This window comes from Doryrhamphus excisus, chromosome 19 (assembly GCF_030265055.1).
Source record: "Doryrhamphus excisus isolate RoL2022-K1 chromosome 19, RoL_Dexc_1.0, whole genome shotgun sequence".
Taxonomy (NCBI): Eukaryota; Metazoa; Chordata; class Actinopteri; order Syngnathiformes; family Syngnathidae; genus Doryrhamphus; species Doryrhamphus excisus.
In genome coordinates, this window is record NC_080484.1 from 13,086,835 (window position 1) to 13,099,723 (window position 12,889).

At 44.7% G+C, this 12,889-nt stretch overlaps 1 protein-coding gene across 14 annotated transcripts in view; it reads left to right on the forward strand.

Annotated features, from left to right (window-relative positions):
* The window catches only part of epb41l2 (erythrocyte membrane protein band 4.1 like 2), a 37,857-nt gene that overhangs the window by 19,343 nt on the left and 5,625 nt on the right, over positions 1-12,889 (forward strand). For 4 of the 14 annotated variants that reach the window (XM_058057452.1, XM_058057450.1, XM_058057456.1 and 1 more), the window contains exons 8-18: positions 453-549; positions 619-743; positions 822-909; positions 1,464-1,616; positions 1,791-1,888; positions 1,956-2,128; positions 3,045-3,127; positions 8,511-8,570; positions 10,400-10,567; positions 10,765-10,821; positions 11,066-11,572. In XM_058057452.1, coding sequence (XP_057913435.1) covers positions 453-549; positions 619-743; positions 822-909; positions 1,464-1,616; positions 1,791-1,888; positions 1,956-2,128; positions 3,045-3,127; positions 8,511-8,570; positions 10,400-10,567; positions 10,765-10,821; positions 11,066-11,572 — 1,609 coding nt within the window. Of the gene's footprint in view, positions 1-452; positions 550-618; positions 744-821; positions 910-1,463; positions 1,617-1,790; positions 1,889-1,955; positions 2,129-3,044; positions 3,128-4,813; positions 8,101-8,510; positions 8,571-10,399; positions 10,568-10,764; positions 10,822-11,065; positions 11,573-12,889 lie in introns of those variants that run through there. The other 10 variants (XM_058057461.1, XM_058057463.1, XM_058057453.1 and 7 more) reach the window with 9 other exon arrangements.

Consider the following 12,889-nt stretch of genomic DNA (forward strand, 5'->3'; position numbering starts at 1 on the left):
GGCTCACTCTGCTCATTATTAATATTCCTAATTAATTGAGCATGTTACCTTGCATTGCTCCGGCACTGTGTGTGTTTGTGCATGTGTGTATAATAGCAGCCTCACCTCGCCCACAGACATAAAACAACTGTGTGGCTAACAAGAGGTCTCACTCTCGTTGTTCTATGGAAGGCTGTTCTACGAAGCATCTCGGTGCCGAACCAGTACGCTCTACCTGGAAAAACAGACCCATGCACACGCATATGACAAAATGATCAAGTTCATTTTCATTTGTTGTGTAATTTATCCTGAACCAGAAATCCTGTCACGTTTTAACCTTGTGAGATTTTGTGACACCCCTAACCAGCATGCATTTGCATGATCTTCTAGCCGGAATGGTAGTCCTACCAACAATAACATGACTGCGTGTCTATAGCATTTGCAGCAAATAACTCAGACATCTCTTTGTCAAGGTACCTATTGTGTCTGCAGCTACGTGAAGATGTGGCGTCGGGTCGACTTCCCTGTTCCTTTGTCACCCACTCTCTGCTGGGCTCGTACACACTGCAGGTACAGTCCACGTGCATGCAAAAGTATACGTGCATCGTATGTGACTTTCTCCTCCTGCTGGGTCTGCAGGCCGAAATGGGCGACTACGAACCCGACCAATGTCGTCCTCTGGACTACATCAGCCAGCTGACTTCTGCCCCCAATCAGAGTAAAGAGATGGAGGAGAAGATTCTGGAGCTCCACAAGTCCCACAAGTGAGGCCCTGTCTATTAAAAAACAAAAAGCGTCTAAAATGGAAATGAAAAATGAAATGTGACCTTTTGTACTTGCAGGGGAATGACACCAGCACAGGCTGACTGCCAGTTTCTGGAAAATGCCAAGAAGTTGTCCATGTACGGGGTCGACCTGCACCACGCCAAGGTACTAACACATCCACCCCCACTCCTCTAGGTCCGCGTTAGCATAGTGTCAGCTGTGCAAACACTCACGAGAGGCCATGGGAACAGCCTTCGTCTCCCCCACTGGGATCGCAGCCCATCAGCAGGCCCGTTCCCATGCGCGTCATGTCTCCTTAAAATAGAAAATGGAGGATGTGAGATGGAGGACGGTTATGACAAGGACAACGGATGACAGCATTTGATGGGGCATACCAGTGTCAAAATCCTCACTGTTGGCAAGTGCTAAAAAGAGCAGAGGTCGATGAGCTGCCATCAGCAGGGCAAGGCCGCCTTCCATTATCCCACTCCAACCCCCCAACTGCCATTAGTTTTTCTCCTGTGTTAACTCAGGCCCTGTAATCAATACCCCCACTGACCATTACTCCATGGCCTTGGACTTAAAAGCTTCACAACCAGTTAGCCTGTCAGCTAACCGTGTTATGTCGGATAGCAGATGTTTCTGCAGGAATCAATAAATGCTACCGATGGTGCTTTCATTTGAACACTCTACTATATATCGTGATGTCGTCATGGCAGGATTGCGAGGGTGTGGACATCCTCCTGGGGGTGTGCGCTAATGGACTCCTGGTCTACAAGGACAGGCTGCGGATAAATCGCTTTGCCTGGCCCAAAATACTCAAGATTTCTTACAAGAGGAACAACTTCTACATCAAGATCAGACCGGGAGAGGTGCGTACTGCTGCTTGTATTCTGATTTGCTCGAAAGAGTGGAAACACAAATGATCTGTTCCAGCATCAAACCCTTTATATAATGTACTGCACAATCTTTTAAGTCCACCTGTCATTTATTGACCTTACATCATAATTAAAGCTAACTAGCTTTCTGTCTTTGTACCTGAAAAGACGGAGCAGTTTGAGAGCACGGTGGGATTCAAACTCCAGAATCATCGATCAGCCAAACGGCTGTGGAAGGTCTGCGTGGAGAACCACAGCTTCTTCAGGTAGAAAACCATTCAGGACTACTGTACAGAACATGAAGGTGATTCATCCCTCCTTTTCATTTCCTAGACTCAACGCCCCAGAACAACCCACCAAGGCCCGCTTCTTGACTCTGGGCTCCAAGTTCCGCTACAGCGGACGCACGCAGAACCAAACCCGCCTGGCCAGCACGCTCATAGACCGCCCCGCCCCTGCTTTTGAACGCACCTCGTCAAAACGCATCAGCCGTAGTTTAGATGGAGGTAACTCGTAGGAATGCACTCCCATCTTCTACTGTCTGACCAGATACAGGAAATGGCTGCAGCTGTTTCCTGTCACACACGCACAAGTTGAAAACTGCAGAGTGTAATGAAAATACCCTGACTAGGAAATGAATGTGTCATGTAGATACCTCAAAGACTTCATACCAAATAGACGTTTTGGTTTTGATATTTGATGTTGATGTTTAATACAGTCAATCCCTGCACATGCGCCATTCAGCATTCATAGCACTGCAAATTAGCTCATTTTTGGTTATTAAAAATTACCTTTTGGGGCGGCAAATGCTCCTTAGGTGGAGCAGGTCAAGGTTGGCGGTTTGATCCTTACTCCCTCCACCCAGGACACTTTTTGCCCACCTTTGCTCCAGTGCTGCCCACATTGATGTATGAATGCCAGTGAATGTGAGGGGTGGTTGGAGGAGGGGGTGTCCGTCAGACTACCTGGGGTAGTCCTGTGGTTGAGGACCCTTTCTTTACAGTATACTGTAAGAATGACACTTTTTTTTAGAATTGTCTTCTTTATTTTATAATGTAAGATTAATGCCAACATCAACAAACATAACCATGTAATGGAATTGTATCATTTGTAGGCTGTATCCAATTGTTCTGTTTATAAAATATATTGAATTGTCTGACACAAAGATATTTTTCCAATTTAAATATGTTTAATAAGTATATGAGGCATATCTGGGGCTTAAGCCTGGACTACGACTGAACAATGGCAAGCGAATGGGCATGTCTGTCAAAAATAGACTTGTATCAAGGTGTATGCCAATTGTCCTGGAGTTTATTTAAAACAGCACACAGCCACATAATGGTGTTCCCGTCAATGTGTGATATTACCCCCTGCTGGTGGCCCTCATCCACTACAACTAAATGTGTTTTATTTCTTTCTCAGCTCCAATGATCAGCATCACAGATACCAGCAGGGAGGCTGAGAACGGACGCGAACCTCACCTGGACCTCCACTCTGACTCCAAGGTGTGTTTCCATCACATGCAGTGAACTCATTTTGGAGTTCCATTTTTAACGTTGTTTGTGTGTTGATGAGAGCTGTGGGAGTGTGCCTCCATTAGGTGGATATCACCATGAAAGCAGAGGCCTACTACTATGTTATCATGTTGTCATGTACCAGTACGCGCTTTAACAGCTCGTAGTAGCCCAGCCCGGCAAGTTGGCGCCACATTTCTTAGCACAGGCGCAGGTTGACTGCATATACATAATACATATTGTTTACGCATGCCTCCTCTTTAAGCCTCCCGCCCTCCCCTTTCTCACTTTTATCCCTTTTTATCCCCTTTTCAAACCCCTCACACACACCCCAGCACTCTCTCACCAGACTTTTTGACAGCAGTCGGGTTTCCATCCATATATTTATGATGTACTGGAAATTATTCCGGTTTCTTTAGACCAAGATGAAAAGTTACTAATTTTCAATAAGCCCTAACTGGTGTCAAAATAGTATATTGTGTAGTTGTACAGGATGTTAGCAGCACTAGCACAGCGTAGCTACAGTATGTGAGCTACAGTGCTAACATTCACTCACATTTTAACAATAACAACATTCTAGATCAGGGGTCTCAAACTCAATTTACTTGGGCCACTGGAACTCGGGTCTGGGCGAGGCTGGGGCGCATCAGGTTTTCCAAAAAAAAAAAAAAAAAACGCATTTATTAAAAACAGAAAAATGAATAAACTTTGCTTTGGTTCTGATTTTCTACAATAAAAGCTCTGATAAAACATTCCACTGTTCTCAAACAACATATTGCGCAACTGCAGGGTCTTGAGACACATGCTAACTCGCAAACTAGAGTGCTAGCGACCTAAACGGTAGCCTCCAAGTTATTTCCTTTAAACTTAAAAAGCCAAAAACATACCACTTCCACACAGATAGGGAGGATAACTATTAACAGTTATTTAACCTTTAACATGAACATTAATCAAACGTAATAATTTTTTCTAACTTAAATCTCCCATGTCTCCGTGTAGCAGACTGACAAACGTCGACATGCCTCACATTTATGCTGCCTGTGAAGTCAACAACTTGTCATAACTCACTTGTAAACAAACATTCACTGTTTCAGAAGCAAAAAAACATAGTGTCATCAGCCACCTGAAACACCAGCATCACTACAATGCTTGGAACGTGTTGTGACGTGGTGTAAGAAAAGTGTAAAAGGTTTGACTCCTGTACAGGTACAGTTGGTCTAATCCAACTTTGTTTAAGTCCCTTTTACCTCCATATGTGTACATAATATACAGAAAGAAAGTTATTGGGTATTGGCATTAGTCTGGAGAAGCAGACAGGTATCGGTGTCAGCTTGAAAAAAATATTGTGCATCTTAAAAAAAATATAAAGTCTTACTTATTAGATAAATGAATCATCTGGAAACCTGACTGCTAGCTGCACTGTGCACTGAACTCTACCCTGCTGTGCTCACGTTTAGCCTTGTTTGTGCTGTTGTTGATGTTGTGACTAATGTTGTCTCTTTCCCCTTCTCTCTTTATTTCCCCTTCACACACATTTTATTTATGCCATGTCACTCTTGCATGCTTATTTTGGGCACAAACGTACGGCCTTTTTTTTTTTCAAAATGAATTTATTATCTTCTGTTCTGCTCTTTCACACGGTTTCTTTCCTCCTTGGTTGTTTGCTTGCTCTGCCAGTCAATCTTCATGTTTCCTTTCTCCTTCTCCTCCTCATCCTCACTCTCCTCCATACCCCCGTCACTCGACTCGATCTCCGAGCTCGACCACGGCTTGTCTGACATCTCCGAGGACGGCGACCTGACCGAGGACACGGCCGTCTTAAACGGTTGCTTAGAGTCATCATTAGTGGACCTCGAGCACCTTACAAACAAACAAACACCCCCGTCTTCATCGCCGGTCACACACCGCCCCCTCACACACACCTTGGAGCTTTCGCCCTTGGAGGAAGGTGATGAAAGTAAAGCGTCCAGACCGCCGAGCTGGCTGAGGGGCGTCGTGAAATACGTTTTCATAGTGCTGGGTTTTTGCTCGGCGTTGGGAAAGGCCAGGCTGGTGAAGGAGATATTTCTGGGTTTGACAGAGAGGCTGCGCTCGCTTCCTCTCACCGTGTCCAAGTCAGCTGGCAACGTGAAGGTTTTTATCGTCACCAGAGCCAAAAGCATGGCCGCCAGCGTCGCCGTGTCAAGATTGCGCCGGCTTGTAAACCACCTGGCATCAAAGTGGATGCAGCTGCGGGATGTCTTCTCCCACAGCTTGCAAGCCAGGTTCACAAGGCAGCCATGTTTGCCTCTTATCACTCACCATCCGTCCCCCTTTTTCGACCTCCCCACTTTGTCCTCGACTCCGTGGTCCCGCTCCCTTAGCGAGACAGTGCACCGCCGCCTGTCCCAGCCCTCCCCATTCCTCCTCCCTTGCCTCCTGGTGCTCTTCCTGCTGGCCGTGATGCTGACGGCGACCCGCTCTCTGGTCCTGGCCTTGGTTTTGGCCACGCCCCTCGGCCTGACCCTCTGCTACCTCGAGAGGCTGGTCTCCAGCCGACGAAGGGCCACTGCCGTGTCCGAGGAGGACGGGTCCAAGCGAGACTCCCTCCTCCTCGCGGACACGCAGATGTCCCCGCTCATCAGGCGTCACACGAGGACGCAGGAGATGTGCGACCCCGCTGCCTAAACCATTCACATACCCGCCGCTTTTATTCTTTTGGTCCCCCTGCGTGTCACCCACCCCCTCCTCTCCTGCCTCGTTGTTCCCTTTCCTTTTCCAGTCCTTACCTGTCAACAATTGCCTTTTCCTTGTGTATGGAAAGACTGGACTGCCCACTGCCATCGTACTGCACCATTGCTGTGGCACACGCGTGGACACCGTCACCATTGTCACCTGCACTCGGTGAAAGTTAAAATATGGGACAGTTAGGGGAAAGTATTTATATGGCAGGGTTGACGTGTACAACACTGATGTTTATAATATCCAGACAGTAGGATTGGACATAGTTAACAGATATGTTATATTAATAAGATGTATTGTATATGAAGAGCATTCAGGAAGTGCTTTATGATTGAATAGAAAGATTATGCATAAAGAAGATTTAGGATACATATTACATTATTTGGCAGAAGGTGCTAAATATTGAAACAGTAGTGAGATAGTACATGAGTTAGTACAGAGGTCATACTTCCCTTTTTTGCTTTTGAGGTAGTCCTCAGTACCGTATTTCCTCAAATAGACGCCACACCCAAAATGGATGCATCATACACATGTCGTAAAAAGACACTTCCTTGTTTTCTCCTTGGGGAGAAACAACAGCGAGTGCCTGCCAGGCGGCTAGAATTGCCTTTAATCTAATAACCTACAAAAAGACCTGGCATCTGTAAAGCTGAAAATTATTTTTTTCTGTTAAAGGAAAAGTGCAATTTTTTTTTGCCCATCATCCACAATACTAATGTGAGACATGGACACTTGTCTTTTCTCTTTTCCATGAGTGTGTAGTACCAGGTACATTCATGATAACATGGAATACTTACGCTACTACACTACTAACTTTTCCAAACTCAGAAACAAATATGTACATATATCTTTAGAACGCACAGAAAGGAGAGCCATGTTCTCATGTCTATCATAAGCATTATGGACGACGGGCAAACTTTGAAAGAAAAAGCAGTTTTAGTTTAAAGCGAAATAGCCTCAAAAATTGAAATGTGTATCCAGTAATCCCTTGCCATTTTGCGCTTAAAAATTTGCATCAGTTTGTCAAAAATATATTCATTAATAAATCATACTTTTCATGATTGAATACGGCCTATTAGTAGTCCAAAAATATTTCACATTTTCAAGCAAAAAAAATGAACTACAATGCAAATATAAGGCAGGATTGAATGATCTCACAACAGACACAATCATCCCTAGCACCAGCTACTGTTGCAGCTGTGAAACTCAACTCTGAACCCTCAACATCACGTCAGCCACCCCCCCAACTATCTTAGCACCAGAACACATTTACAGCAACACACAAGTCTTATTTATGTCTTAAATAGCTTATTGTCTCTTATTATGTCTACTACATTGAATATCATGAGCGTAATGGGACTATAGGGGTGTTATTTCAGGGCTTAAGGACTCTAATAATGTTAAGTTAAGTTATTAGTTATAAAGTTGTATTTCAAAGGTCATAAACAAGTAAAAATTATAAAAAATATATTTATAAATAAGGATTCCCACAGTACTGAAATACACTCATTATGGTTGGTCTGGAAATGATTAAGTGCAATAAACAAGGGATTACTGTACCAGATTTTGTTTTGGAAAAAAACATTTTTACAAATATACCTCAATTACAGGGTTGTCCAAAATCCGTCCGGGGTGCCATTTACTGCCACCTATCCTCATAAGTGCTCCGTCGCTCTCGGCAGTTGTATATCTGAAGCACGATGTGAGGAAATACGATAACTGGTAGTCAATCAAGTGTATTACAGCAAGTAGATGTGACATGTCTGCTAACTTTTTTGGTGACTATATTTTGCCTTTTGTAGTGCAGCCAAAGAGATTAGTAGCGTAGAAGCTGTACATTGCGACAAATCCTAGCAAAGCACTTTAACACTTGCATTCAAAGTCATATTTATCATGCCTGATGGACTACCACACATTAAAATGCAAAATGGGGGCTGTTTTGTTGCCCTGCATCTTACGTACTATTTTGCACATTTTGATTTTGTTATGTTCACCATCATGTATAATTTTAGACTAGTCCACAAAATCCTCAACACATACCACACTGTACCTTTTGAAATAGCAGTTGGTGTCATCCTATGCTCCGAATACCAACACCAACCTAGTCAGGCGATGACCGCTTCCCCCATCATCCATGTCACCGTTACTTTCTTCATGCCCCTCCATTATCTTATCCACCATCGCTACCGAAGGTTAAGGAGCCAGATTTCATCCCTGGCAGTATGGAAGCCACGCCCGCTCAGGTCTGTAGGGGGCGGGGGTTGTCGTACCCGGCATGCTTTGCTTGCAGTATATGGAAAAAGATGAATTTGATGTTGGTGGGTGTGCTTTTACGACCCTGGCATGATGACACAGAATCGGTTTGCCAGTCTGCAATCGACAGGAAGCAGACTGGACTGGTTTTACTTTTCCGACAGATTGGGTCTGATGGTAAAAACTGGTCCTGAGGGTGTGCTTGGTGTGCTTGTTGGTAAATTGGTGTTCCATTGGTTCTTTTGATTTATATTGATTTATGCTTATTTCTAAGTTTTTTTTATATTTTAATATTTCTCATTGTGTGTTTTTTTTTATTTATTTTTGAATTAGTTTTTAAAGCACATTAACTTATTTTTCCCTCCCCCATTTCTGTGTGTGCTGTGTGTCCGCCCTCCAGAGTCCGGTGAGAGTGCGTGGGGATAATATTTATGTGAGGCACAGTAAATTGATGTTAGAGGTTGGTACTGCTGTCGTGTTTGATGGCTGAATCTGAATCAGATCGACCTTTGGCGTTTTCCCCTGTGTGCATCCGGCGCCATCGGACCTGGCCACTTCTCCGCACTCTCAGGCTCTTGTTTGCATGCCCGCTATCTTTCTTTGTGAACGTTTTTAGTTTTGCTGCTGATGTTGTTGACGTTGAGAATGTCGCGGCGTGCAACGGTCCAAACTTCACACAGCTACCCTTCTGATGAGCTATGGCGTATACTTGCATTACAAGTATTTAGACTGTATATTATATTATGAAGCAGAAACCAGTTTTCCAACACAACAAACACACCTCCAAGATGACAAGAAGCACACGGTAACATCCACCAGCTACCCCAGTCATCATGTCATCATGGAGGAGTGGTGGAGGATTCCAGTAACAACCTGTAAGGCTCATTTAGTCAATTGATACAAGCTGTACACTGACTACTCTAATGTATATCCAAAGGTATAAACGCCATTACAAGGAGTAGCTGCTTTGTGAACTGTGGCTGTCGTGCATGGACTGTGCATGTAGAATGCTGCTTTGAGGCCTCCGTATTTATTAGGCTGCTGAAAGGTTTTTGATAACCACTTTGGCCTAACCCCGACTAACCCTGCTTGGATAACCTCCACGAGGAAACATCCCTCCTCCTGTTTTCAGATGATTGTTTTGCCCGTGTGGAGTGATGCGTGGTAACATACTAAAAGCAAAAATATACACTGCATTTTCCGAGGCAACATGGAGGCGATAACACAGCAGGGTGACCTGTTAGTGGACTTGGAGCAACCTGGCTGGTCTAAATCTCATTACAAGCAAGACTGACCCGAATAGTTCTGTTTTCGCCTCCATGTTGTTAAGTCTTCCTGGTAATGATCCTGGTAATGCCAATTCAAGAAGAGATGGAGTTGCCTTGTTTCACTGCAGCCAACATGCTACACACACATGGCCACAGTGAAACATGGCATTCTTCTCAACATCCTGATTGACAGCCTAATGCAGGGGTGTCCAAAGTGTGGCCCGGGGGCAATTTGCGGCCCGTTTTTTTTTTTTGTTTATTGTGTTAAGTAGTAGAAAAACAATGCGACAACTGCAAAAAAGTTAACATTTTAAAAATACATGTTTTTTTTTTTCATCTTTAACACAAAGCCCACAATCTTTACATCTTTAATAATGTCTGATAATGTTTTTTTCATCAAGCATTGAAATTTCACACTTGGTTCAGTGGTCATTGAACTCACCATCGCTGTGAGAAGCAAAACCAAAACATGTATACAGTAACACCTGTTTCTTTGTGGTTAATTGGTTCCTGATCTGCAATGAAAGTCTGTTGCTTGTGTGTCTCACACAACATGACTGACACCTTGTGACCAGAGTAAAATAGGACATGCCATTACAGTGTTTTTGACTGTACATTTCCATGCTTAGAAATGCTTCATTTATGAAAAAAAATAGGTAAAATATGTTTAGCATATTTGTTGAGTAATAATTTCAACCAAAACCAGCAGGGTTGAAAGATATATATTTGAACCTGTGATAGAGTGTCCCACTTGTCCCTCTAAGTGGGGACTTACCACATGTAGCTCTTCATCATGACCACTTATCGGTTACAAAACTAAAAATGTCTAAATTGACCAATTGCCGCCCCCAGTGGAAAAAGTTTGGACACCCCATACCAACTGTTCCTATGACCAAATGTTCTCATCCATCCCTCTCTCCCCTGTTATCCCTCCCCCTCTCATCTGTCCTTCCTTACTGCCCCCCCATCCACCCATCCTAACCTCAATCCCACCCTTCCCCCCGCACTTACCTTTTATCAGGACCATGATAAGACCCAAGAGGAGGTACTGAAACACCAAGCTAGCATTAGCGAGCTAAAGCGCTCCTTTATGGAGGCGCCGCCCCCCTCCCCTCCTCAGCTCAACCTGTGGGAGCAGCGTCTGACCTCGTCTCCGGCCACGGCGACGCGTGCACAACAGCAGACAGTGGTACGTCTCGTCCAGGGGAGGGCGCTTCCTTACCTGCCTTTCCGTTCTCTAGTCACAACTAGAGGATGCCTGGTGGGACACATGGTGGTGGTCTACGCCAGTAGATTCTGACTTGTGGCATGTTGGCATCCCGCTGCCGAGCGGTACGAGTGTGGGTGAAATGCTGGCAGTGACGTTTTGACGTGTGTGTGACGCAGGTGACTGACACGGAGGCCGCCGCAGCTGCTAACGGCGACGCCAAAGAACCCGCCAAGGTGCTCTAACCTCACTTGCTCTCTCTCTCCGCCTGTCCAGCTTCACGGTGTCCTCCATTCCAGCTTCATCCTGTCTCTTACCTCCACAGTGGAACACCTGCTCATATTCCATCACTTCCTTTTGTCTTCATATTTTTATGTTCAATGATCATATTTTGCTTTTTTTGTCTCCCACGCTGTGTGTGTGTGTGCGTGCGCGCTCGTTCCGTGTGCATGTGTTTGTGCACTACGTGTGTGTGTTTAGACGACGGAAGTTGAAATTGAGGAAACGGTTGTCGTCCAAGAGATTTCCAAAGTGCCCAAAGCCGCAGAGGAGCTTCACACACAGGAAGTGAAAGATGGAGCGGGGCTCCAGAAGAAGCGCGAGAGCGTCTCGTCGGAGAGCGAGAGCGACGACGAAGCTGAATATCACCCCAATGTCTCTGTGTCCATCTCCCACACTCAAATACCCGAGGAGAAAGAGGAGGATGAGGAAGAAGAGCAGAAGGAGGAGAAGCTCGGTGCCGCTTCCTCGCCTGTTGAGCCTGAGCAGGCCGCAGCCGCTGTAGTGGAAGAAGAGAAGCAAAGCCCATTGGAGGGGAAGAAGGAAGTGAGCACAGAAGAACCGATGGTGACGCCCGACAAAGCTCCCAATGGAATCACCTCGCATGAAGAAGCGCTGTCCGTTACCGCGGAGGAAGAAGAGGTGCCCAAAGTGAACGGGGAGGCCTCGGTGGCGGAGGCGCGGCCGCATGTTATTTGTTGTACTGAGGTAAAGTCTGCGCCACCTGCGGAGCTCTCCTGGGGTTTCAACCCTTCCTTACCTGCCGTCCACCTACCTTTTTTCTTTCCTGCTTCCCATTATCGCCGTATCCTTCCTGCTTGTACATGAATATTGAAGTACCCCACGCACATCTGCACACTTAGATGCCACCATAGTGTCCTGGAAGTGTGTTGGCATGGATGCTGGAATTTAGGCTGTTTAGAAGTGCTTTAACCGAGCCCCACTGGGAACACGCTGCTCTGGGTGCCTGTAGCTTTAATGCTAATGAGCTATCACAGCTGACACAGCATTTGTCCAACGTAATTGATGCCAGATATCACATCAGAAGCAGGACAGGAAAACACACACGTTAGTATAGCTATGTGAGCTACAGCGCTAACAGCAACATCATGCTAGGTTAGCCGATTTGCTGGAGAAACTTATTTTTAAGATGTGTAGCGAAGCCTGGGGAAGGCGGTACAGTGTTCTTGATTTCACTTTCACAACCTTGCAAATGAGTGGATTTTTGGTCAAGTGTTGCTATTTTTATTTCTCAGAAAATGGTCAGGAATCATTTCATTCATAAAGTAGCCGCTGGTCATCACTGAAAGCAAAAAATATGCCAATGATAAGTCATATTTATGTGTTTTAAGTATTAGATGAAAAGTCCATATTACAAGATACAAACTGCACAAACTCCCTTGAAAAAGAGTTTGTCCATCAACTTTTTGGGTATCATAATTCTGACATATTATCTCGTAATTTTGACTTTTTACTTCATATTAATGACTTGGCTTTTTCTCTCATAATTATGACTTAACTTTGGGATATTTGATGTCTGTCAGTGGCGGAAACAATTGAGATTTCCATGTGAATGAGATATTTCCTGCCCTAAAAGGTTATAGCGATTATAGTGATGATAAATGGATAACAAACATGGAGACACATACGGCTGTTAGAATATCATTATTCATCATGGAGGACCTTCAAGCGGGTCCTCCAACCTTTTACGTGTCACATGCTCATTCATTGTGTTTATACATTTCATACCATCAACGCCACATAGTTTTTGTGTGTGTGTGTTGCATTTACTTGTCCTACTGGCTGCTGTGCATTTGTGTGTTGTGATGTAAAAGAGGGCATGGAAAGTGCATGATGCTTCTTTTTAGCAAATATTCTCCCTCCATGTACAGTGATGTGTGTAGGGTGTATTCCTCTGGATGGTTATTGGTTTGTAGCTATAGCAACATGGTGAAAAAGCTCTCTGCATGTGTTGTGTACCTATGCTAGACGGTGCTACGTGCTGCTGTGTGTTTTTGTGCATGC